The sequence below is a fragment of the Rhodnius prolixus genome, unplaced genomic scaffold (assembly GCF_049639745.1).
Source record: "Rhodnius prolixus isolate KJV_2025 unplaced genomic scaffold, Rpr scaffold_10, whole genome shotgun sequence".
NCBI classification, from domain to species: Eukaryota; Metazoa; Arthropoda; class Insecta; order Hemiptera; family Reduviidae; genus Rhodnius; species Rhodnius prolixus.
This window is the reverse complement of record NW_027411615.1, coordinates 6,902,379-6,929,215: the sequence shown is the minus strand read 5'-3', so window position 1 is coordinate 6,929,215 and position 26,837 is coordinate 6,902,379. Positions and strand designations below refer to the sequence as shown.

The 26,837-nt window shown below is 33.5% G+C and overlaps 1 protein-coding gene and 1 long non-coding RNA gene across 5 annotated transcripts in view; one reads left to right on the top strand and one right to left on the bottom strand.

Annotated features, from left to right (window-relative positions):
* The window catches only part of LOC141457024 (Krueppel-like factor 6), a 268,145-nt gene that overhangs the window by 99,589 nt on the left and 141,719 nt on the right, over positions 1 to 26,837 (top strand). For all 4 annotated transcript variants that reach the window (XR_012460167.1, XM_074133508.1, XM_074133507.1 and 1 more), the window contains exon 3: positions 19,796 to 19,870. Coding sequence is in view for 3 of the 4 variants with exons in the window: in XM_074133508.1 (XP_073989609.1) it covers positions 19,796 to 19,870 (75 nt within the window). In the remaining variant the exon portion in view is untranslated. The remainder of the gene's footprint in view (positions 1 to 19,795; positions 19,871 to 26,837) is intronic.
* Positions 1 to 26,837, bottom strand: part of LOC141457025 (uncharacterized) — a 203,032-nt gene that overhangs the window by 128,028 nt on the left and 48,167 nt on the right. The window contains exon 3 of the long non-coding RNA XR_012460168.1: positions 10,216 to 10,259. This is a non-coding gene — a long non-coding RNA (uncharacterized lncRNA). The remainder of the gene's footprint in view (positions 1 to 10,215; positions 10,260 to 26,837) is intronic.

The following is a 26,837-nucleotide window of genomic DNA, read 5'->3' as shown; positions in this document are numbered from 1 at the left end:
ACTAGAGAGGAGATCACGAGGCCACTGTCTCTTAAGGTGTCTTGTCCGGATTGTCAGGAAGAGTTCTAGTAGAAAGATTTTTGAGCTAGAGGATTTATATGAGATCGCAGGCTGAAGTGGAGTTACCTGTATCGTGTTTTAGCAACTTCGGTGATAAAAGGAATGTTAAGGTCAGTGTGTATAGTCCAGGTTGAGAGACATAAAATGGAACGTTTACAATAGTTCTAAGTATATACGCCCAGATGGGTTTCAAAATAGAAGTATAGATCAGTCTTTTGTTGTCCAGAGAGAGTTTTGATCTATCGTCTAAGAGTCTTGTAAGTAGTCGATAACGTCTGTTCAGTTCTTGTAATTTTGGATTAAAAGACTATTATTAAAATAAAATATATATTTTTCTCTGTGTATTAATTTGATAATATTTAACCAAAAGTAGGCTCTAAATTTTAACTATTACCTTTAGCAGCAAGGTGTAAGATTATCTATCAATATTTTATTTACTAAAGAATACAGGATTTAAGCTCTAATGTTTTATTGCCTAACATCTATCTATCTAGGACTCCTAGCTTTTTGAAAAGTAATTTATTAATATAAAGTGAACTAAAATTTTATGTAAGTTCTTGTGTTTAAGCCAAGGCATAACTGAAAAACGGAAAAATCTCAGATTTTCAAATTTTTAATTTTCCAAAACGGTACTAACAAGGGCCCTAGCAATAAGCGCTCTGATAAATCGGCTGTGGCCAGTTTAATTAATCGGTTTTTCCCCCTTTTTTTTTTGCCGAAAATGGGCTACAAAGATTTTTTTGTTGTAACTTTTTTATGCTCATATAGAACAAAAACTTTTATTTTGAACACCTTGGAAAATGTTTTTTAAAAAATGAACGCAAACTAGAATGTAAAAATGCGTCACTTTACTCGGCTATTAAATATCTAAACAACTTCTAACCTAGAGTCAGGGATCAAGAAGTCGAACTACTACCCAGCAATACATCTCAGTTTGGCAGGTTCGCTCAGTATAACTCTTAGCTGTTAAGGGGCTTAATGTGTCCGTGTGTTGTTCAATTATTAATAAGAAAATTATGAAGTTCCTAAAGTTACGAGGGTCGTTTGAAAAGTCCGTGCAAAAATAAAAACTACTTAATTTTTTGGGGTAAACCTTTTTTATTTTTCAACATAGTCTCCTTTTAGGCTTATACACTTCGTCCAACGCTGCTCTAGTTTGTTGATCCCTTCCGAATAATAGGATTTGTCCAAGTCTGAAAAATAGCTATTCGTTTCTGCAATCACCTCCTCGTTTGAATAAAATCTTTTTCCCGCCAGCCATTTCTTCATATTGGGCAACAAATAGTAGTCCAAGGGAGCCAAGTCTGGAGAATAGGGGGGATGTGAAACGAGTTGGAACCCTATTTCCATTAATTTTGCGACCACAACTGCTGAGGTGTGAGCTGGTGCGTTGTCGTGATGGAAAAGGACTTTTTTGTGGGCCAATCGTGGGCGTTTTTCTTGCAGCTCGGTTTTCAAACGGTCCAATAACGATGAATAATATGCACCTGTAATAGTTTTACCCTTTTCCAGATAGTCGATGAGGATTATTCCTTGCGAATCTCAAAAGACAGTCGCCATAATCTTTCCGGCCGAAGGAACGGTTTTCCCCTTTTTTGGCGCAGATTCCCCCTTGGTAACCCATTGTTTAGATTGTTCTTTGGTCTCAGGAGTGTAGTGATGTATCCATGTTTCATCCACAGTGACGAAACGACGCTTAAAGTCCTGCGGATTCTTCTGGAACAGCTGCAAACCGTCCTTGCAACACTTCACGATTTCGTTTTTGGTGAAGCGTGAGCAATCGCGGCACCCATCTTGCGGATAGCATTGTCATGTCCAAATGTTGATGCAAAATATTATGTACCCGTTCATTCGAGATGCCCACAGCACTAGCAATCTCACGCACCTTCACTCTTCTATCATCCATCACCATATCATGGATTTTATCAATGATTTCTGGAGTAGTAACCTCAACAGGGCGACCAGAACGTTCAGCGTCACTTGTGCCCATATGGCCACTCCGAAAATTTTGAAACCACTTATAAACTGTTCTAATCGAAGGTGCAGAGTCACCATAATGTTTATCAAGCGTCTCTTTAGTCTCCTGAGGCGTTTTGCCTTTCATAAAGTAGTGTTTAATCAACACACGAAATTCTTTTTCGTCCATTTTTTGAAAATCACTCGACTTCCTCGATTCAAACGAATGCCAAACACAAAGAAATAGACCGATCTGGCTGAAACTTGGTGTGTGTTCTTCCAAGAGATGCTACTAACTAAAAATAACCTCGATACGCGCAAGTGGTGCTATCTCTCTGACTTTGCACGGACTTTTCAAACGACCCTCGTACCTTCATTTCCCACCATTTTTTTTGTTTCTACATTTTTCTGATTGGTTCAAAAAAATTAATATTTTTATCACATCAGGTTCTCTTGACGGCAGTGAAGTTCCAAAAATTAATTGATGGATTTCTAATTAAATTTGTTATCATTCTTTTAGCATAAAGACTCTATTAGAATATGATTTGTTTTTAAATATTATAAATAAATCTGAGCAACCAATTAGCGGCTAGCATTATCGAGTGAACATTCTGCTAAGTATTAAATACAAATTAAGTTGTATATCTTTCACTCACACACATTAACTGACATACAAATACATAATTCTTCACTCAACTTAATGCACACAACCTTGATCAAATTAATCATTAATTAATATTAGCAAAGACCTTGAGATATCGACCTTGTAATTTTTAAATTTTTTTTTTATTTCTACATTATTCTTTTAATTAATATATAAATTAGATTAGTTTCGCAAGCTAGTCACTTTCAATATGAATATAATGAAAAAATTCATGTGAAAATATGTAAACATACGAAATTTATTTGAATAAGATGTAAACAAGAACAAGGAGGTTGTGCAAAGCATGTGAGGCGCCACGATAGCCGAGCGGGTTAAGAGACGAGACCTGCAAAGTTAAGATGTATTTTGGTTTAGTGGGTTCGATTCCCCTGGTCTAGGCTTTAGATTTTATTTAATGGTTAAATGAGAAACAGTAAAGTACGTTTGCTAGTTGCCTCCGTCCACGACACCTAGTAAATGGTAGGTGGACGTTAAGCCCCGCCTGAAAAGAATAGGTGATTACTTTTACTTACTTACTATAAAGCATGTGACTGAAATGAATACGCGGAGGGATTCACTCCATTTAAGAGTAATAAACATTTCAAGTATGTACATTCATAAAGGCACCACGATAGTCGAGCGGTTAAGAGACTACTAGACGAAAAGCTAATACGTATTGTTGGTTTAGTGCAGGGGTCGGCAACCCGCGGCTCGCGAGCCGCATGCGGCACTTTTACCCAAATTGTGTGGCTCTTCATCCTGTTTAAAATATATTGTATATTTTAATTTTATTGTAACGAATGAAAATTCCATTTCTCATAGTTTTTTTCAAAAATAATTTTAAATGTGATAGGTTCGAAATTGAATGGAAACAATATCAAAATAAAGTACTTGATTTATATTGTAAGACTGTTTATTTGTTTATTTACTTTGCAATATGTGAAAATAAATATATAAAACATTTAAATGTTACTGAATATCATAAAATAATAAATTGCGAATACAAATGATCTACAGTTTTGTACACTATCATCCTTGCAGCTCTTGGTAAGATTTATTAAAATTATTTAAGGAAATATGGCCCTCTACTTAAAATAGGTTGCCGACCACTGGGCTAGTGGGTTCGATTTCCGTGTCCTAGGCCTTAGATTTTATTTAATGGTTAATATAAGAAATTTAGAGTAAAGTACGTTTATTAGTCGCTCGCTACTAGATATAAAATATCTGAAATTGGCTGGCCAACCGCTGAAATATAAACTTAATTCACTAGAATTATTTAGAGAATACTTTGGTGTTGTAAGTTGTAATGAATCTTATTATAAGTAGAAATAATGTACCAAAAGTTTAAATATAAGTAGACAAGCATTTTTTAATGTGCAATTAAAAACGCTTAATGTTACTAAAACTTTAGAAATAAGTAATACATTAGCAAAAGAAAGAGAAAAAAAGGCACAGTTTTAATGTTTAATGGGCACGATAAGTGTGGAAATTGTTGAAGAAGAGAAAAAAAAAACTAAATAAATAAAATGTAAAGGTATTAAAGTAGATAATGTATTTAGGCCTGGTTGGTCGGTGAAGGGCCTCCGACAGTTTTTAGAGTAATTCAAGTTCCCACGGGAGTATCTCGGCCCCAGAACTCAACCTCACCACCACTACAGGAACACTAGTCCCAGTGAAAGTAAGTCTACAATACCGACACCAGCATAAATATATATATATATGTATGTGTATATATTGGTGTATATGTAGTGCTCAGCTATAATGCTGGAACTAGTCTTCTAGTACTAATACTCAAACACAACCCATCTGTAAATGACAACAACTACATGAACAAACTGCCACCTATTCTAATCTCTCTTACACAATTTTATATATATATACATATATATACTAATCTCATTCAAACAACTTATTGTTAGTTATCTATCCATGTATTATACTTACAGTAACTATAGCAACTAAATTTACTACTAAACGTTCCCTTTTTCTAACTATATTGTTATAAATAGTACTATCGTTATTTGTATTAAATTGAGTAGATATTTTCTAACTGATATCAATTTGTTTTCGTTCTATAAGCAATTCTATCTCACTTTTTATCTTTTAACATTTTCTCTTTGTTTGTGAAAAAAACAAAAGATTTGAACATTTCAAAGATTTTCTATTGCCGAAAATAAATTTTACACATTTCATTTGTTTTTAATTTTAGAAAAATCTAATTTTAATCATAAATTTGTTTGTTTACCCCAGCTTGGATGTTATCGTTTAGTGGGCTAAGTTGTAAATGTATAAAAATGCCGTTTTTGCCCATTTTCGGCAATGTATTGCTCAAAATCTAATTAATCTATGTTGTCTCTACCTTTTAATCCGCTCCTTGTTCAGGTTAATATGGTGGTATTGTTATCTCGACTTACAGTAATTTGATTAAGGGGTTATAGGCAGTCAGAGGCGCCAAAAAAGTCATTTTTTCAATTTTTTTGGGGGGAAAAACGTGTTTACTTTTTTATTCGGGAACTTTTGCGTCATATCAGTCCATGTTTAAAGAACTTATTGTAATTTTTTCGTTACAAATTAATAATAATTGTACTAATGGCGAATATTTTAATGCAACACGCCAAAAAAATGCAACCCTCTCGTGGACATGATATCTTGAGATTGGATCATCTGAAATCAAAATTTCGAAAAGATATCGTTAGTAGATGACTTTATCTCGTACTTGACCGAAGGATTTAGAAAAAAATTGAATTTTTAATTTTTGGGACAACTTTAAAGTTTGATTCACGATTTTCACTAAAAAAATTGACCATTTTATGTTTGTAAAACAAGTTGTCTACATTGAAAAAAAAAATCCTTCGTCCAAGTACGATTTTAATATGTGTAAAAGAAATACGTAAAATTTCAAAAAGATCGGTGCAGTAGATTTTGAGATATCGTGTCCACCGACTTTGAAAACGTAGTTTTGAGAAAAACGCGTTTAAAGTTTTCTGCGGTTAAAGGTTTGCGAATAAAACTAGGATAATCTTTTTTTCAACTTACACAGAGTCATCGATTCCAGGCCCATAAAATAAGTCCTCCATGTCTTCCAAAATGTCCAAGTTTTCCGATTTCTGCTGTCTGCGTAGGATTCTTGCCTCCCGCGTAGCAAGTTGCGCTCTGTGCTCAGCGATGGTAATTCGAACGGTCGGGGCTTGTAAACACTTTCACTCTTACAATTTTGCTCGGATCGACTTGAAATGTTAGGACAACATTCCTGAGATACTTTAATATAAAAAAATAAAAAAAAAATCGATTTTTTCAAATTTCTGACTGCCAATAACCCCTTAAAGGCATTAATTTGTTACATATATACCTATATCAGCGGTTTTATAGTCATGGAATATATTTAGCGTTAACCACTAATATGCACTAATTGCCACTAATACGCAGCGATAAACATATACATATATTAGAGTTTTTAACTCTTTTTTCCAAGTTAAACATCCTAGAAATGTTGGAGAAGTGCCAAACAAGCGGATGGAACAGTTCTGCTACACAAAACACTAAATTAACCGTCAACTTGGCTATTTAAATTTTTCAATTATTTTTCTTTGAGATACAAACTTTACCAGTAAATGAACGCAATGTAAAATTCTTGTTACTAAACATCTGTAATAGAAAACCATACCTCATTCGCTTGGGTTTTATTTTACCCTCACTTATTCCACTATTTGTCTGTTCGCTATTCCAAAGGTTTTGTAGTTCAAGGATTTGTACCGCAAGGCTAAGACAGATAATAGCCTATAAAACCATTATCAGACCCATCGTCACATATACCAGCGAAACGTGGGAGCTGCTTAGCAAAAATGAAAATGAAAAGATCCTCGGGATTTGAGAAAGAAAAATATTCAGAAAGAAATTTAGCCCTAAGTGCCCATGAATGGCGACTGGAAAATGAGAAAGAATTAAGAACTGATTGAATTGTTTGGTCGCCCAAATAAAGAACTGTGAGAGGGAGATTGAGATGGTTGGGACACGAGGAGAGGATGCCTGCTGGAAGGGTACCCCGAAAACGGTTAAATGAAAAAACCCAGGAGGAAGAAGAATTCTAGGGTACCTTCGACTTAGATGGCTGGATGTCGTAGAGTGAGAAGATGGAGCACCTTAAGACCGCAGACCGAAGAAAAACTTGTTGAGGAGATCCAGGTCCTAGTGGTGTTCGATTCCCAGTCCAGGCCTTGGATTTTATTTAATAGTTAATATGAGTTTACAGTAAAGTACATATGTTAGGCAGTTATAGGCTAGACCCGCTATGCTAAGATGTATTGTCGGTTTAGTAGGTTCGATTCCCCTGGTCTGGGCTTTATATTTTATCTAACAGTTAATATGAGAACTTTATAGTAAAGTGTGCTATCCGCCTCCTTCCACGACACCTAATTCAGTAGACGTAAAGCCCGCTGAAAAAATAGGCCTTACTTTACTTTTATTTTATTAACAAATTATTTTATGCGTAATTTAACAAAAAAAAATCTCAGATAATTCAAATTTACTATTTCGAAAGATGCCACTATTTAGACAAATTTAGCGAACCCGAAGTATCAGTTTTCTAACCGCTATTTCGTTTATTTCTTTTTAAATAGAATTTTCTCAAAGATGGCTTCAACAATGTTCTTGAACCCTTAGTATGATTGCTAATTACCCATAAGTAGATATGTAAACTTTAATTAGAAAACTTCATCCAGAAAAATGATGCAATGAAGTGCAAAATGCAGTCTCATCACCTGAGTAATATTAATCGGATTTAAAATTTAAAATATACATGTGTGTAAGTCAAATTTCAAGTATTATGTTTAAGAAAATGGTTTAACGGAAGAACCATTTTACGGAATAATTTTGGTCGGTTTCTAACTCAATCAATGCCCAATTGATCACCGTAAATTGCTGTAAAAGCTAAGGACCACCAAAATATTTAGTATAAATTCTGTCATTTATTTTTTTTAAAAATGAAAAATGTACGTAAATACCTAGATATTAAAAGAATATATATTTTTTTTAGAAAACATATGTTCTAAGATAAATATACAGTAGAAATAAGCATAATTAATAAACACTAATACATGTAATGTATATGGAAGATTATAGGATACAGTTGAATGTACATATGTCTGTGTATTGGAGAAATGACTTTTATTAATGAGTTTATCATTTATGTAAATCGTGTCTACAAGCATTTCTCGCAATAACATCAGTAATCATTTTTCTGATTCTCCTCTGGTGCATTAAATCGCCGAAATTCGGATATCTTTCTCTCTCTCTAATTGATGCCTTTAATCGAGCAAATTGATTCTCTTGTCCCAAAATGGTTGGCCTTAATTTGGGTACGTTTAGTTTAATTCCTTTCGCATTCAGTTTATTAGGAATTTTTTTTTATCTTTTTCTTTTTTTTCTAAAATCCCCAAATTACTCTTGATTATTAATATTTACACATTTCTTATCTTTATTATATCGTTTTACATTATGTTTATTTTATTATCTTGTCTTGTTTTTTGCATGTTGAAAAATTGGCGAATGAGGTTTTTTTTGGTCTGTTTCTTTTAATTTTTAACGTTTCGATTTTTAAAGAAATACGGTTTTAATTTGGAACTTATCTTTTTAATTCCTCATTCTACCGACTACTAAGAGGAAGTACTGCAAGAATAACTAATTTCTGTAATTAAATTCTTACCGGAAGTGCTTGTCCTGAAGGCAAAAAACACATTGGTATTTATGTTCAAACAGAATATCTCACAAACTAAAAGCCACTGTAAGCTCAAACGTGATGTACCGATTTGATATTGCTGCAGCTTCTAATAAATATTAAGGTTTTTATACAGGGTGAACCAGTAAGTATTGTCCATAGGCCTACTGTGTGTAGTACATCTACTCGTAAAGTGGAGTTCAATGGCGTATTGGCCAACTTCATATTTTCCACTGTTCTTGAGTGACGTCACTTTAATGTTTTTTTCTAAAATCATTACTTTTTTTCCAATAAAAATGTTATTACTCAGAAAGTTTTAGTCCGAATTCGATTCTGATGACACGGTTAGAAAAACAGATAAATTTTCTAATAATTGATACCATTTCGAAGCATAAGTTATTCTCCAAACAGCCTCAATCTTCCTCCGAATGCTGGAAAAATAAAAGTAATCGAAATTTTTAAGAAAACTCATTAGGCCCTTACGTGATCATTATCAGACCTAGGTGCTGGCACTTTTTAGTAAAAAAGCCCTTGTTTAATGGGCTTTCAAAAACGGTACATCATTTTCCAGGATTCCTTTTATTTTCGTACGAGAAAATACGTTTGTTTTGCAAGAAAACATGTTCAGGAGCACTCAACAGAGTTAGTTATCAAGTTGTTTAATTCATTGAAAACTCTTTAAGATGGACCAACAGTCAATTTTAAAGTAGACTGTCTTCAAATAAGGAAGTCAAAGGTTACAAAGTGGTTACAGATTGAGGCTGTTTGGAGAATAACTTATGCTTCGAAATGGTATCAATTATTAGAAAATTTATCTGTCTTTCTAACCGTGTCATCAGAATCGAATTCGGACTAAAACTTTCTGAGTAATAACATTTTTATTGGAAAAAAGTAATGATTTTAGAAAAAGAAAATTGAAAGTGACGTCACTCAAGATCAGTGGAAAATATGAAGTTAGCCAATACGTCATTGAACTCCACTTTAGATGTACTACACACAGTAGGCCTATGGACAATACTTACTGGTTCACCCTGTGTAATAATATTAATAGCCATAAAAACTAAGTGCTCTTAGCGAACTAAGTATTCGATTCTTTTGCCTTCCAACAAAATGTTATATTTGTTGATATGTCAGATAATTTAGTCAAACAAAAAAGAAAAGAAATTTATATTTGTAAGGTAAAACATTGGCGAGCCTTATTTTCCAATTATCAGCTCAGTGTCAAATTTCGCACCTATTGAAATCCGGAATCAATGTGTTCACATCCATATTATATAAATACTTTCATTCTATCCAATTACTAAGTCTAATGTGATTAACGAGCAGACTAATTTTACCTTATGATCGTTATCATTTTAACATATATATAACACGATTATATATATCTACAACATTCACACAAACACACATATACTCGTATATCAAACAAAACAAATGTGGGAACAAGATGAAATTTAAAAATTAATATCAGTCCAAGGTTATTACAAAACACATAAAATTTGAACAGATATCGTAAAAACGACGACAATAGTATATAAAGGAAAAAAATGCGGATAATTATGCAATGTTAAAGAATAACTTTTTTTTAAAATTATTATACGGGAAATGTCCCGTAAAAGAAGAATTGTAAATAGTTGTATGCAAATTGGGAGCAAAAGAAAAAATAAGAAATTTAAATAATAAGTACCAATATTTTAGGCTAAAGATGTACGCGTGTTGTTTGATAATTAGATCTGCTGGTCTCACACAGAGTGGAGCAAATTTAAATATAAATTCTTTCCTTATTTTAATAATAATATTTATAACAGTATGAAGGTTAAGAAACTTAAGTTTTAAGAAGTACCTTTTTCTACTAGAGTTTGCGTTGTCTTCTGTCTCAGCAACTCTCTGAAAATTAAATAAAAAAATTAATTAAAATTAATATTTGAATAATGAAATGTTGTAAAATTTTAGTCAAATAAAGTATGAAAATATTTAGACCAAGGATCTACAGGGATATAGACCTAGAATCTACAGGGAAATAAACTAGGATCTTTGGGGATATAGTAATTAAGGCTAGCGGTTAGATGCGAGGCCCGCTAACCTAAGATGCATTGTGGTACTGGTACTCGAATTCCTTCGACTTTATCCAATATGCAATATGAGAAATTTACACTTTATGAGAAAGTGACAGGACGTTCTTGTTTAATTTAACATGGAGCTTCTAGGCATTGCAACAGTGTACAAAAAGGCTAGTCAGAATTCAAGGGTAGTACATCGCTTTGTTATAGTTCTTTTAGCAATAGAAGTTGAACCTTTCTGTTAGGTCAGCTCAAATACTAAAACCAACTTTGGTCCGTGGACGGAGACGAATAGCAAACTCAAAACTCTTACGTATCCAGAAATGGGCAAAAATTTAATCAATTAAAGTCAAATTGAATGCAACCATAATACACATTACATATACATGTACACATTACGTACATGTAGGAATATTACATTTATAGCAATAGTTTTTTCCAATCAACTTTATTTATTTAGGAATTAATAAGGGTATTCTAAACTTCCATTTTGGGTATTTAAAGGTTTTACTACCTCTGAGTATTTGATTATTAAACTTCTAACTAAACTTCCAAGAAGAATGGAAGTGCAGTTTTAAGGAAAGGCTTTTTCTGTAATTAACTATGAATTTGGCAAAAGCGTTCATTTGAAGCTGATCTAATGGCGTACTTAAGCCTAAATGTCAGTTTGGCTTGTAATTTTTTCTCAATTAATAGTTTGGTTCAGAAGGAATGTGTCGCATTCTATCAACATTATTATTAATTTGATCTCTTTTTTCTTTTTATTACCAAATTTTAAGTTACAAGATAATTCAATTATATTCGTAAGAAAAAGTCATGTGAGTGTCCATACGAGGTTTTTTCATGAGAAAGTAAAGTGAAACTGACGAATATTGGCGAAAACGTTTTTAACTTATGAAAAAATTTCTTGAAAATTGAGAATGAAATTTTTTTTCGAATAATTTGTTAGCATTATTTCTCAATATCTGCGTAAGATTAATATTATTTCTAAAATAACTGAAAAAAGTTAATAAAATGTGAGAAAATAATCAAGGATTTAGAAAAATAAGTTAAATGTATTGAAGCACCATTGTTAATACCAGCTTTGAATGGACGGGGCGTGACTACACTAGAGGTGGGCGTGATTACAGTAGAGGTGGGCATGACCCGCCCACCGCCTGCAACCTTACTACACTGTGATTGGCCAATACTTTAAACTCAATAATTTCAATGAAATAATTAATTTAAATTTTTTTTTCCAACATTTCTCCCATAGGTATTTGATAAACTTTTAAATTAAGCAAGAAAAAACATTTCCTAATAATAATACGATAAATAATATTTCTTTTGGAATAATACCTCATGTTTTACACAATTATCGTTAACAGTCACAAAAAAGTTGAGAATTTGTATTGTTTAATCGTGAAATAGATAATAGAGAAATAGGCTAGTTAGCCGCCATTAAATAGGCTGTAAGCTTACTTTACACTCCATCCGGTGGAGAACTCTTGTGGCAATTTCTGTAAACATAAATGCAGTTTCTACAATTACATTGACGAATCACTATACTTATATAGGATTATAGGATTATCTTATACGGGTCCTTAACCATGTTGACGACTCACCAGACTTAACGTAGCACTATCTTACACTCTTATTTAACCATGTTGTTGACTCACCAGACTTAACGTAGCACTATCTTACACTCTTATTTAACCATGTTGACGACTCACCAGACTTAATGTACCACACAATCTTACACTCTTATTTAACCATGTTGACGACACACTATACTTATACAGGATTATCTTACACGGGTCTTTAACCATGTTGACGACTCACCAGACTTAACGTAGCACTATCTTGCACCCTTATTTAACCATGTTGTTGACTCACCAGATTTATGTAGCACTATCTTACACTCTTATTTAACCATGTTGACGACTCACTAGACTCAAATAGTACTATCTTACACTCTTATTTAACCATGTTGTTGACTCACCAGACTTATGTAGCACTATCTTACACCATGTTGACGACTCACTAGAATCAGATAGTTCTATCTTACACTCTTATTTAACCATATTAACGACTCACTAGAATTATATAAGACCAACGTACACTCACATTTAACATTGTTAGCGACTCACTAGGCACATAAAGGGCCATCTTACTCTCACATTTAACCAAGTTGGTGACTCACTACACTTATTTATATATACTCAAATTTAACTTATTTTTATCGCGTTACTTGTAACCTAGTTATGAATTGACGATCAACCCTTATACAACTGTCCTACCGGACAGTTTTAATGTGTCTATTTTTTAGTCAATTTATCAACTACACATCTCGCTATTTATTATGTACATAACTTATTTTTTATATTTGCCTAATAAATATTCTCTAAACACAAACACTATATATATGTTTGTGCGTTCATAAATATATATTTATGTATTTTTGTAAGTGATATACTTTACATATTCATATACTTTTTTTTGTATAAACAGTTAAAGACCCGAGATGAACAAATAATATTCAAAGCAATTCTTTAAAAGAAAATATAGCTCATGAGAAGTTCTAAAAAATACATAAGAAAAGAAAAACAGGAAAATTGGTTTATGTTAATAACAAAAATAAGAAAACAACATTCAAAGAAAACCACTCGAAAAATACGTAAAATATGTAAATTTAGAAAAGGTTTTTGAGTAATATAACGGATTTTATCTTTCATATATATGAGCATGTTTATTGTGTACTAAACCGGACATTCATCAGTTTGTTGTTGGTAATCAATAAATCTTGCATTGTCTATTTAATTGTCTGAAGATGAAGAACTAGAAGAAGTGTTTATTTACCACAATTTTTTTCTTGTTTCTTGAATCATGAATTATTATTGTAACAATTTGCTTGACAATAAGATTTACTTTTCAGTAAAAATGAATAATGTACCAGGACTCCTCATAACTTAGGAGGTCAACTTCTTCTGAGATTCAGTATTCGTCACAGTTACTCCCTTTTTATAACACTTTGGTTTGAGCTCTTTGGCTTCTACTTGTGTTGTGCAAAAGTATAAAGTGTTGTGTTTGGGTTCCCGAGAGGACGCCAACATCTCAGTAGAAGCTTCATCAACCCACCCCCTTACATGAGGTCAGAATCTGGAAACATTAAGACATTTAGCCAGCCGCAAAACGATGAAATAATTGTTCGTAGCACTGATCACTATGTACTCCAAGAAACCTGTATTTTATTAACTACAGCTCTGGAATGCCATAAATTTTGCAATATTTTACACAAGATAAAATGAAATATGTCTCACGGCTTATCTACTTGTTTATATATAAATATATGTCAACAGGGACAACAGTGCATACATACTTAATAATAATGATAAAAAGGTTTGAATCATGCACATGCAGTTAATGTCGCAAAGATGATGTGGTATAAAAAAAAGGGAAAAAAAAGCGAAGGAGTGATGCAGTAAAGGACGGATGATTATATTGAGAAGAAGGCCATCAGAGGAGGAAGGGAGGGAGGGTATCTTGAAGAAGTGGCTGGCGCGGATGTACGGTTATGGCTAGGGATGGGCTAGGGATTGCATAATGGGAGTAGCGTCTTCTAACTGACGCAACACACTGTTTGTTGCCTTTCACGCGCATGCTCGTTCTCATTCTCTGCCGCTTCCATCTCTAGAAAATCCTCTTCGAGTAGCAACATTCTAATCGACCATCATCCACATGCATAAACCTACACACTTTCACGCACGCACCAAGAAAGACACGTTCATGATTTCACAATTATTATATGCATATATACATATATGTATATTTAAATTTATATTCAATGATAATTACTTATCAAAAAATAATTTTACGAAAACATAAAGTAGAACACTTTATTTATTTATTTATGTTTAAGATAACCTTGATAACTTTATTTTCCTTTATATTTCTTAAATAGTTTTATTTAATTTATACTAAAAACAATATATATTCTTATCAATATTGTAATGGGTTAAAACGCATGAAGTACCTTTAAAGCTTCACTGATTAGTACATTTCAAAGTAGTAAATGTATATATAAAAAGTTCCACTCCCTCTACTTAGAAAATAACTACACGCATATTCAACCATGCTTACGACTCACTAGACTTATACATGACTATCTTACACTCATATTCAACCATGTTGACGACTCACTAGACTTACATAGGGATATCTTACACTCATACTTAACCATGCTGACGACTCACTTATTTATACTTATGCTTATATAGGACTATCTTACATTCAGATGAGTCAAGAATGATTCTAGTTACCTACAAAAATGAAGGAGAACTCGCCCGAATCCTCAGGTTTAAAAGATAAATATGAAAATATTCCTTTAAGTCGAAATTTCTGGATAGACCATCATTTATTTTTATAGATATTATAGATAAAAGCTTCATCTTTATGTCTAAAAAGTATGATTAGGTGATGCAGCTGGAAGTTCGTTCCAACTTTCCTTTCGATAAGCTAGGGATTCAAATAATTTTACTATGAAATCTGAAAACTTTATAAATTTTAGGCCCCTAACCATTACTGGAATGTTCCAGGTGGTTGGAAGAAATTTGTACTAGACTAGCAATGTTCTACTCGTTGTCGAATAGATTAGGTGACAAGGAAAATACGGTGATCTTGGTTTGGTCTAATTAAGAATCTGTTTCTTTTTTCTTTTTTTAATTGGTCTCAAACCAGCCGTTGGTTGTGCCTATGGACAGATATCAGCCTGGCTTCCAGGAATGGACATGAGTTCTTTATACGAGTAGATGGGCTTGGTGGGTTATCGGCACAAATTTACAACTATATTGGGCGTTCCAATGCGAGACTGGTATAACTTATTTTTTATAAAAAGATTTTAGACATAGATCAGTACAATTGAAAACTGCTACTTTTACTACAAAGTACTGACACAAATCATACTGCAAATCGTGCTACTGAATTGTACTGTTCGCTTTGTACTCGAACTGTGGAGTCCCAGTCAAGCATTTCAACGTATACCGTCACCTAAAACTCTAGAGGCAAAAAATACTATCCAGTATAACCAATACTGCACCATATTACGGTTCTGATGGAACCAATCAATTCGATCTAAAAGAATCTTTAATTAAAAATTGAATTCAGGCTCTTCACAGAAAAAAATTTACTTTCCTCTTTCAGCTGCATCCCACCCCTCTCCCTGAACCGCTCATCTTCAACTTCTTACAGACAAACAAAGAACCAAAAAGAGACAAATTTGACCAGGCGATTCACTCGCCACTGAAAGTCAGAAATTGTCTCACAAAAAAAAAAAATTAATAATAAACCCCCAATTTATCACTACAATTCCAAAATGTTAATATCTAGGTTATAACCGCCGGATAAGTTTCTACTACAGAAAGAAAAAAGGTAACAATAATAGTCCACTAATTACCGAAGCAGTCAATGAATTTTATAAACCACAACTATGTCAGTTTTTTGGTCAACTTATTATATGGTAATGACTGAATTAAAACACTTGATATCGTTTTATAAAAAAAAAAAATGAATAGCTAATAGGAAAGGTTATAAAGTAGGGAGAGAGGTTATAGGTAATTTTCTCACATATTTAATGAACAATAAGCCCCCACCGCTCAGCTGACATCCCCTTAGTTATGTAATTAGGGCATAATACACCTCTGAAAGATGCAACACATCATATCGATGTATACACGTCTTGTTTTTGTTTCGTTTTGATACTCAGAATCGATTGCTTAATAACATTATAATCGGATCAATGATTTTTATTTATAAATCTGTCTTTCGTCATCTTTGGTATAATAAATTACCATAAAGGTAATTAAAAAAATCCATTAGAAAGAGACAAATAAAATGACGATTATTATTCATTTTCATTTTTATAAAATAAGTATATCGATAGTGAAGTTTTAATCCTAAACAATTATTGCTTAATTGAGGATTTCTTAATTTAATACTTGAGTCAAATGAAGGTATTATCTCAGTTTCATTACCAATCCTTGTCGTTACTTATTAATTTAATAATTTCCCCTATTAAGGGTAAGAGCAGAACGTCGCTTTAATGTTACGTAGGAGAGCCCTAACCCTTTCATCCTGCCAAATTTTATCAAAATCGGGTTAAGATTTATAGAGTTATTAGTAATAATAATAATTTTGGAAGGGGCCTCACATATAAGGGGCTAACTTCTCCCCCATTTAATGTACAGCGTCGAGACCCCCAAAAGGCACATCTACATAAAATTCCGAATCGAATGACACCTCATTCATGAAAATCGGTTGGTGCGTTTAGGCGTTACGTTGTTTACAAAAAAGATAACAACAACAAGAAGAAGAACAACAACAAGAACAAGAACATTTTCTGAAAATGCCGTTTTTGCTCATTTTCGGCAACCTTTTTCTCAAAATCTACTTGATATGAGTTGTTGCAAAAAATTACAGTTATAAAGAAGGATCTGCCCTACATTTTAAAGAAAATTTGGGAATTTTATCTCTTATACAAAAAGAGAAAAAAAATTATCAAAGTTGGGTGTTTTTCAACGTTACGCTTTTTCGTGCACTTTTTGACGATCAACCCTTATAAAAATGTCCTACCGGACAGTTTTAATTAATTTTTAAATGCTTCCAACGCGTGTTGGAGTCCCATGGATGTGAAAATGTGTTTTCATTTAATTGTGTGGCGCTTTATGTTGTGCTTAGTACCTATTGTGGTCAGTAAAACAATAAAATTACAAAACTTCATAAAGTTCCAGTTTAATATAAATCGTTTAACTGTCATCAGGAGATGAAAAAACAATAAAAGATTTTGGTCATGATCGTTGAACGGTGTATCGCCTTTTCTTGTATCGAGTAACCCAATCGATTGCGACTAGTTTCAAAAAATATGAATGAAAATATATTTTCAATGTGGAAATCTACGGCAAATTTATTTTTAGTAATATTCAAATGTTGAGAGCTGTCAGAATTAATAAGGAATATTTCAATCTGCTCCAAAAGGCCGAACTCAAAAGACTAGGAGTATTTTTGGCCCCCATTTCTTCCAGGAAAAGAAAAAAATACTTCAAAGACAAATTTACAAACGAATATTTTGAATAACATCACTGGTGTTGACAGGCCGAAAAAAATGAAATCATATTTAGTAAGTAGACAGACACTATTTGTGCGGACACAAGATGATCTAGAACATATGTCTATTTCCAATTATGGCTACATATAGCTTGACTAAGTTGTATTTTGGGATTAGTATAACTAGATTAAAGCAGCTACCAAAATGGTCTTAAGTTTATTGATTAAAATTTACGAAGCATCTTTTGATGAAGGACCCAGTTACGTAACGCATCCCCTTTGGAGAAGTTTTATTATATTTAATAATTAATTTTTTTTTAAATCTTTTTCCAATTTAAGGCAACATCTGAGATCATTAACGCCTAGAGCTTTTTTCAGTGCACTGTCTGTCTCCGGACTGTGCTCTCTCGTTACATATAATCACCGGAGCCGTAGGAAGCGCCTAGGAAGAGTAATCTAAGGGCCAGGAGCCTGGATCTCCCTGAGCTAATCCCTTCCCTGTTAATTGTATTATTGATTAATGTTAATTATAATAATTAATCTAATTGTTCCCCCCCCAAACCTTCCAAATTTTCATTACACCGAATTAATCGGTATATTGTGTAATTTATGCAGCATCCATTATTATTCAAAACGTCACTTAAAAATTCAAAAAATAAGCATCTAACTAATAATAAACGTATATCTCTTTTGATCAATTTAAACTGAATAGAGAGCAACAATATAAATAATTAAAAGGCTTATTAAAAAACACTTTTTGATCCTTAAAATAAGTTTGTTTTTAAGCTGTGTTTAAATTGCGGCTTCTCTAGGGATAAAAACTTATAAAACGGCAAGTGAAACGTGCAGTACCATCACGATCGCCAGGTATATAACTAAATAACAAGATCTGTACAGACTTTTTTTCCCATCTCCATTTCTATCATAAGAGTATTTACCTATCATTGTGTCTTATGACCTCTTTCGAAGTTGCATTACTCATCTTATTGTCATAAAACTGCATTTAACATTAGATTATTATTATTATTATTATGTGATACATTGAACAATTTATTCTGTCTTGTTGGTATGCAGTTGCAGTGTTGTATCATTTTACCTACTTTTTTGATACTTAATGAGATTAAAAATTTGTAATAACATTCGTACAATGATGACATAGACTCTACAGATTTTAAATAGTTTTCTGGGATAGTGGTTTCCAGCGGGATTCTCAGGAAGTTACCACATCCTTTTTTGCTCTTAAGAACTGTTCTGACGCTGAGAGAGTACGAGGTGTGGGTATTAAATAACGAGACTGATGCTGCTACAGAAGAGCTGTGCACGCGCCAAATCCTAATGACCGACAGCTGTGCAGCTTAAAGCCTTCTCTTTCGATTGCAGCGTCTCACGTGTTTGTACAGAAATCTGTCTGATCGAAATCGTCGTTTGTGTAAGGGGTGTTAGTTTCGTTTTGCCGAAAACATGATACTACACATTTAGTAGAGCAACGAATTGACGTGAAATTTCGCTTGATACTTGGTAAAACCGCTACTGAAACTTATCTTTTATTAAAAGAAGTTTATGGCGATGAATTTTAATAACGTGCGCGAGTTTTTGAGTGGTTCAAGCGTTTCCAAGATGGCCGAGAAGACGTCGGAGATGATGACCGCCCGGGTCGCCCTTCCACATCCAAAACGGATGAAAATATCGATTATAATTAATCAACATTACTACCGTGAGGTGCTTGCTTAACTCAGTGAAAGAGTAAAGAAAACGGCCCGATTTGTGGAAGAACAAGTCATGGGTTCTCCGTCAAGACAACGCGCCGGCTCACACTGCATTGTCTGTCAAGACGTTTCTAGCCAAGTACAACATCCCAGTTTTAGGTCACCCCATATGACTTTTGTCTGTTCCCTAAAGTCAAATCTGCATTAAAAGAAACACGATTTCAGTCCGTTGAAGGTGTGAAAGAAAAAGCGGCACGCGTCATGCAGGAGCTCACAGAAAAAGACTTCCAGCACTGTTTCGAACAATGGTAAATTCGCATGGAGCGTCGTAGGGATAGGGTAGGGGTGTATATTGAAGATAATAACTAAATATGTATAAATTTAAAATAAAATGTTTTACTGCAATAGTCTCGTTATTTAATTGCCACACCTCGTATATAATAATATCCAGGGTAACTAACTTTGTTGTTAAAAGTACTAGTTTTCTAGCAGTAAGGAAAAGTTGGTTGTGTATTTTCTTTGCCCCATTTTCTTGATGGAAAACTGAACTGAAAATCTAACCGGGAAATTATGTTTACAGGATGAGACGGTCGGGAAGAGATGGGCCGGCGGCGAGACCAGCACGGAGACAGGGATTCATCCCGCGACCAGGGAGGTAATTCAACATTTCCTTATTCAATTATTTGCTTTACATAATCTATTATAGACCCATCAGTGCCCATCTGTTTGTAGTAGAACTAGCAACAGAAGACGCAGTCTGGTGGTTGAGTAGTATGGCTAAACTTGGCGAAAGGAGATGCCGGATATACAAAACACTAATTGGGCTAGAAAAAAATCTCCCATAAAAATAATAAAAAATAACAAAACGTCTTTTCTTTTTACTAATTTGCTGGAGCAGATGGTAATCAATGGTCATTAGGTTGTCACTCGCCAGTTCCTCAATTAATGTCAGCGGACATTATCAAGTTGTACCATGCCTACATTTTTTTCATTTTAAATTCATTACTAGAAGAAACGGCGCATTACAATTTTTTTTTTTTAAGAAGATAACTTTTCATTGCCTTATTTCGCGGAAAAATCATTGCGTTTACATGCACTTACATAATACTGTAATGTTCTGAAATAATTCTATCTGTTAATGCTAGCAACATGTAGGCCACCTCTTCCAAAATGGCTTCTGAACTAATAATGGATTTTGAAGTAGATTTAATTATGTAAGAATAGTGCTTAATGCGTATAATGTTTTACGCAAATGATTTTCTTAATATACAGTTCTTTTTTCTTAACTTTGTATTCCTCCATAGTACACATCACTTTTGTTAATAGTATTTTGATCGAAGAAATTTGACATCGTTGTAACTATATTTTACGTTCTATGGTTAACGAATTTTGAAGATAAATGCTTATTTAGAAGGCTTTGCATAAGATTATTAGAAATTCTTTCCAAAAAAGGACTCCATTTCTGCTTTAACTGCTATACAGCATAATTTTTATACCAAAAATTAACCAACAAATGTAATGACATTACATTCTCCCTAAGGCGAACTATTCAACCCTTTTACCTAAACCTCACTCCTCTTCCCACAACAGATTGTGGTAAGTACCTAGGACTCTTCACGGACAAACGCCTAACCTGGAATCCCACCTACTAGACTCAAACGGAAAGACTGAACAGACGATGCAAACTTCTCTCCAGGCTTCTCGTCAAGCGATCTAAACTCTAACAACAGAATAAACGACTTATCTACACAATGATACTGAAACCGGCCTGGACTTGCGGGAATGGAACTTTAGGGCTCAGCCAAAGCTTCCAATATCTACAAGAATCCAATCCTTCCAGTCCAAAAAACACTCCGTAGAATAGCTAATGCTCCTTACTATGTCTCTAACTCTACCTTGCACCGAGATTTCCTTGTTCCCCTATGTTTCAGAAGCTGTAAGATACCGTTACATTAAATTCTATACTTCAATTATCTCACATCCCTAGTAGCTTAACTCTACCAGGAAATCCTCCCAAGCGGTTGAAGCGCAGGTGGCCACGCGATCTTCTAAATGAAGTACTGTAAGTGCCAGTCTGCAAGTGCACAATAGTGAACTGTACCTCTTTGGGAGTTTCACCAATGGGTGAATTCTCCCCTTATGCTACTCATGTATGTATTCTATGTATCATGTTGTATCAGCTTCACTTGTTGCAGAATTATACTGCAGTTGTGAAAATAAATAAAGAGAAAAAAGAAAAAATTAGCCCGCGAAATTATTCGAATGGTTTGTAAGGGAGCTTTTCATGAAATTTTAAAACTTAATCCATTACTTTTGGATTTGATGTTAAAGTGTCAAGAATATAGCGCATGAATCTCTCGATTAATAATCGATTTAAGAGAAGGGTTTATCGAGGTTTTGCATCGAAATTCCCGAAAAGGGAAGTCAAAAGCAACCTTAAACAAACTATTTAATTACATTAGAAATGAATATGTCGTTTATTCTACCAAAATTGTCACCAAATTCTTCTATCTGTTCGGTACCCAGTTCGCTTTTTCTTTCTCGCAACAAATTTTTCTTCGTGGACATCTACTTAGAAGTTTATTAAATATTATGGTAATCTGCTACTTTCAGTTATATCTAAGTTATGGTCTCTAGTCTTACTTGTAATTCGCTATTAATGTTTTAAGTACATTTTTCAAGTAAATTAAAGTAATTGCCTATTTTGTCAGGCGGGCTTTACGTCTAACTACCAATTACGTGTCGTGATCGGAGGCGAATAGCAAACATACTTTACTGTAAATTTCTCTTATTAACCGTTAAAGAAAATCCAAAGCCTAGAAACCGGGAAATCGAACCCAGTACCACTTGTACATCTTAGCTTTACAGGTCTCGCCTCTAATCTCGCTCGGCTACCGTGGCGCCTAGTACATTTCTTATTAATTCATCATTATCACAGAGAACATGTACGAACGTCTAAATTTATTTATTCTAGCATCTGCCAGGAGTTAGGGGATAGCCAAAATTTAATGTGTTATTTGCATTAGTACAGATAGATCGGTCTGTAATTTTTACAAGGGTTGAATAAGTAGTGTAGGCGATAATAACAATCTAATTGCTTTTAATTATTATTTTTAAATTTTTGAATATGATTTATCAAAATACTAGAAGTAATGAGCAAGATCATAAGTAAATTTTGGAACAAAAAATCTGATGTAGACTCCTCACACGACACAAGAGTTTCTTCAAAACAGATCAATGGAAGAGTATCGCGAATTTTCTTTTTCTTCAAATAGGAGTATGAAAACTAATACCGAAAATTTGAATCGATCACAATACTTCCCTTTTATAGAAGAAAGAGCTAGTAAAAGTGAGATAAGAGCACATTAAGTAATAAATCCTTTCTCTCTATTGTTGTAAATATGAATATTATACGAAGGAAGTGTTTATTTATTCCTAACGAGTAGCTGTAAATATTGCCGACAAAAGATGCACCTTTTCATTATGGCAATGACTGCATTTTTCTTTTATTCTTTACTTTATTTATCCTTTGATTGGATGGTCTCTCTGGTGGGAAGATGGTGGTGACTAATATGGTGAGTAGTTTAAGACGCTGAACAATGCAGGAATCACTAGAAATAAATACTTGCACAAAAGCGAAAGTAATAGAGTCCTAGACCTGTGCACCAATCAAACGGGTTTTGGCTTTTAAGTAATCATTTTTACTTTGAATAGTTAATAGTTTAGTGTAAATATTTATGGTAGAGAAAAAGTAAGTTGGTTACAATGGGATGAGCATCCTTTTCTTTCACAACGGGCCAGATACAAATTTAAAAATTTTGCGCAGGCCGCATAGAAGAGCCTAAAATATCCTGTTAAGTGTGTTTGACGTGAATACACGACAAAACAAATCGCTATTACGGTGCGTTGTGAAAAATATAAAATTGCCAAGTATTTTATACGGAGCGGAGTCAGCCAAATGATAAGTGGTTGGTACATGTTTGGTCTCTGCATTAGAGATTGGGGAATTATGCACACAAATAGAAGCTCTCAACCCCTTGTGCAATGCCGTTTTTACCTTATAGATAGAGGTTCAGACCTCAGTACGAGCATGATTTCATTTTGCACAGAATTCAAAAAGCTCTTTTCTTTCTTGTAAAAGCACTTGCGCCCCTAGTTAACTAGAGCAATGCATACGTGAAGCGGGGCAAGATTTAGAAATGTACAGAATGCTCTGGTTAGCTCAAGCCCCAGAGTTTGCAGAAAAAGTCGTTTGCAGTGTCTATTACGACGTTGTAAGACTTTTGGTTGTTTTGCCCTGCGTTCGACTGTGTATACCACGTCATTGTCTGATTTTAATTCCGCACACTGTGGGTTTTTTTTTAAAACTAAATTCCACGCTTAATTGGTTAAAATACTCAATAAAAATATTGAATTATAAAGGTAGACATTACAAAAATTGAGATGTAATTCAATTCAATTTCAATCAAAATTTATTGTTTAGATTTTTAGATAAAAATTATTTTATAGAATAAAAGAACGTAATCTTTTTACATTATTAAATATTTAATGAGAAGTTTGGCTTTGATTGTTAGCAACTAATTCGTCTATATTTGGTGATATATGTTCAAATACGTATACAGGGTGAACCAGTAAGTATTGACAATAGGCCTACTGTGTGTAGTACATCTAAAGTGGAGTTCAATGACGTATTGGCCAACTTCATATTTTCTTCTGTTCTTGAGTGACGTCACTTTAAAGTTTTTTTCTAAAATCATTACTTTTTTCCAATAAAAATGTTATTACTCAGAAAGTTATAGTCCGAATTCGATTCTGATGACATGGTTAGAAAGATAGATAAATTTCCTAAAAATTGACACCATTTTGAAGCATAAATTATTCTCCAAACTGCCTTAATCTTCCACCGGAACCTAGGAAAATAAAAGTAATCGAAATTTTTAAGAAAACTCATTAGGCTCTTATGTGATCATTTTCAGACCTAGGTGCTAGCACTTTTTACAAAAGTTTCCTTGTCTAATGGGCTTTCAAACGGTATATTATTTTCCAGGATTCCTTTTATCTTCGTATGAGAAATTGCTTTTGTTTTGCAAGAAAACATGTTCACGAGCATACAGCAGTGATATTGTATTGTGTTGTTTAATTCATTAAACTCTTGTGGATGGAGCTGTAGTCAATTTTTAAAGTAGATTGTCTTAAAATAAGGTTGTCAAAAGTTACAAATTGGTTACAGATTGAGGCTGTTTGAAGAATAACTTATATGCTTCGAAATGGTATCAATTTTTAGAGAATTTAACTGTCTTTCTAACCATGTCATCAGAATCGAATTCGGACTATAACTTTCTGAGTAATAACATTTTTATTGGGAAAAAGTAATGATTTTAGAAAAAAAACTTTTAAGTGACGTCACTCAAGAACAGAGGAAAATATGAAGTTGACCAATACGTCATTGAACTCCACTTTAGATGTACTACACGCAGTAGGCCTATTGACAATACTTACTGGTTCACCCTGTAGTTATGTGAGTTATTCACCATTTTCACCCAAAATCGCCGAACATATCATTTCATATTGTCCCAGCTTAAACGATGACCCCAGTTTACGAATATAAGCAAGAAAAGTCAAGTTTCTATGCAAGTCTGCGCTTACAAGTATTTGGGTATTTCTGTATCGGCGGCTTTAACTAGAATTCAAAATAGTTTGGTAGCTAAGAAGGAATGACTGATACGTTTTAATGTAGTTAATTGGTTGCATAATGGAACGTCCAAGGAGAGAATTAAGTTTACGGTCAGGATTTCAGAATGCACTTGAGCAAGTGTTGTCAGCTACTGAAGATCGATGAAATGAAAACAAAAAAAAATAAAGTGAGAAATATAAAACGAACAACTCGGCGAATAATGACGAATTGACAAGAGGTGCAAGTGATTGTACGTGGCCAAACAATTGCTGAAGAAAATAGATATATGTAGTACACATTTTCGGTTAAAGATGAGAAACACGAATAGTGACTTGAGTGACACTCAGAGGGAGGTAAATACGGTGAATGTAGTTCTAGAACATGTGATGTAGGAGGACATATTATGACATAGCTCCTAACCTCCCTGTGTGGTATACAGATGAAGAGACTGTGGTACTCCACATGACCTCCTAGATGAGAGCAACATCCCTCATTCTAGTCAGGTAGCTCCTATTTCCACACACTCCTAGTCCATTCCAACTATATATATATATCCAAAGACACATTTGTATTCTTGTCTCTCTTAATAAAATATTTTATATTCTACGCTGGAGCAATTCTCCTTTCGTTTAACTCCTCCAACGGCATTACGCCCATTTTAGCTCTATCTCACTCAGGCGCACATGCGCAGTTCTATTGTGAACAACTTTCAAGCAGAATTTAAAAACAATCAAATTCAAAGCAATAAGTGCAGTATCTTATTTTTTAATTTTGAAAATAATACATAGATAAAGATTGATGCCAGTGCAGGCAAGTGTATCAATTTCAATGTCAACATCTTTAATCGTCCGCCATCGCTAAGTTTCGTCCGCCATCGCCAGAGAATGAAGCTTGCTATTTAATAAAAATATATTATATAATTTTAAGATAACGAATTAAGTAAGCAATCCTTATCTTCTCAACGTTTATCGATGGTACATGTTTTTTTTGGAGAGGTCTTCGAAGCGAGCGGAACTATTCTCAAAAAGCAAACGTTGTCTGTCTTTCATTCACGAAAATAGATGCAGATTGGGCCGCTATAATCTATGATACACTATCAGACCAGACTCTACGAAAACGTTTTTTTACTCGTAAAACGGAATTCACGATTGCTAGCTTTAATGCGATTAATTGTGCGAACTTTAATCAACTTGTTTTGAGGCAGTAACCATATTAAGCCTTCTCTGAAACCACGATCAGGTAGATGATTCCGTAGGGCTTGAAAATGATTCGCATCTGTGATCATTTGGTAATGAGTCTTTTCCAATCTTCAGAAACCGAAGTGCTACTTAACATATTTTAATTGTTCCAAATTATTCGGATACTTAATTGAGAGAACGTTCCAAGACGGCCCAGAGAATGAAGCTTGCTATTTAATAAAAATATGTTATATAATTTTATCCCCTGGTTTTAGAGTTTTTAAGGTATTCAAACTATTCTGATATCTCTTGGCAAAAAACCTATCGTAAAATATTACGTCACTAAGTCTGCTAATTAATAAATTTATTATTTTTTTTATTAAAAAACAAAATCAAATATCTTGTGAACTAGTTTTGAAATATCAAGGTGGTGAGTAGTTTGACATTCTTTGACATATGGAAAATTTCAATTTTCAACTTTGATCAGACGCAATAATCTTAGAAATGAAAATTGTTAGCGAGAAACAATTTTTAATAATAAAAAAGAAATCCTGTTCGTAAAATAAAGAATTTTTAAAAAATTTATTGAATTACTTCAAAATTCTTTAAATAGTATTTATTTTAAATGTTTCTAGTTTGAAATTTAATTGGAGAATAGTGGATTTTTCCACTTTGTTTTGTTGTTGAAATAATTCCATTCAAGGTGAAGCCAACCATCAGAGCGTTTCAATATTGTCAATTTCATTTTTAGATGTGCAAAATATCAAAAA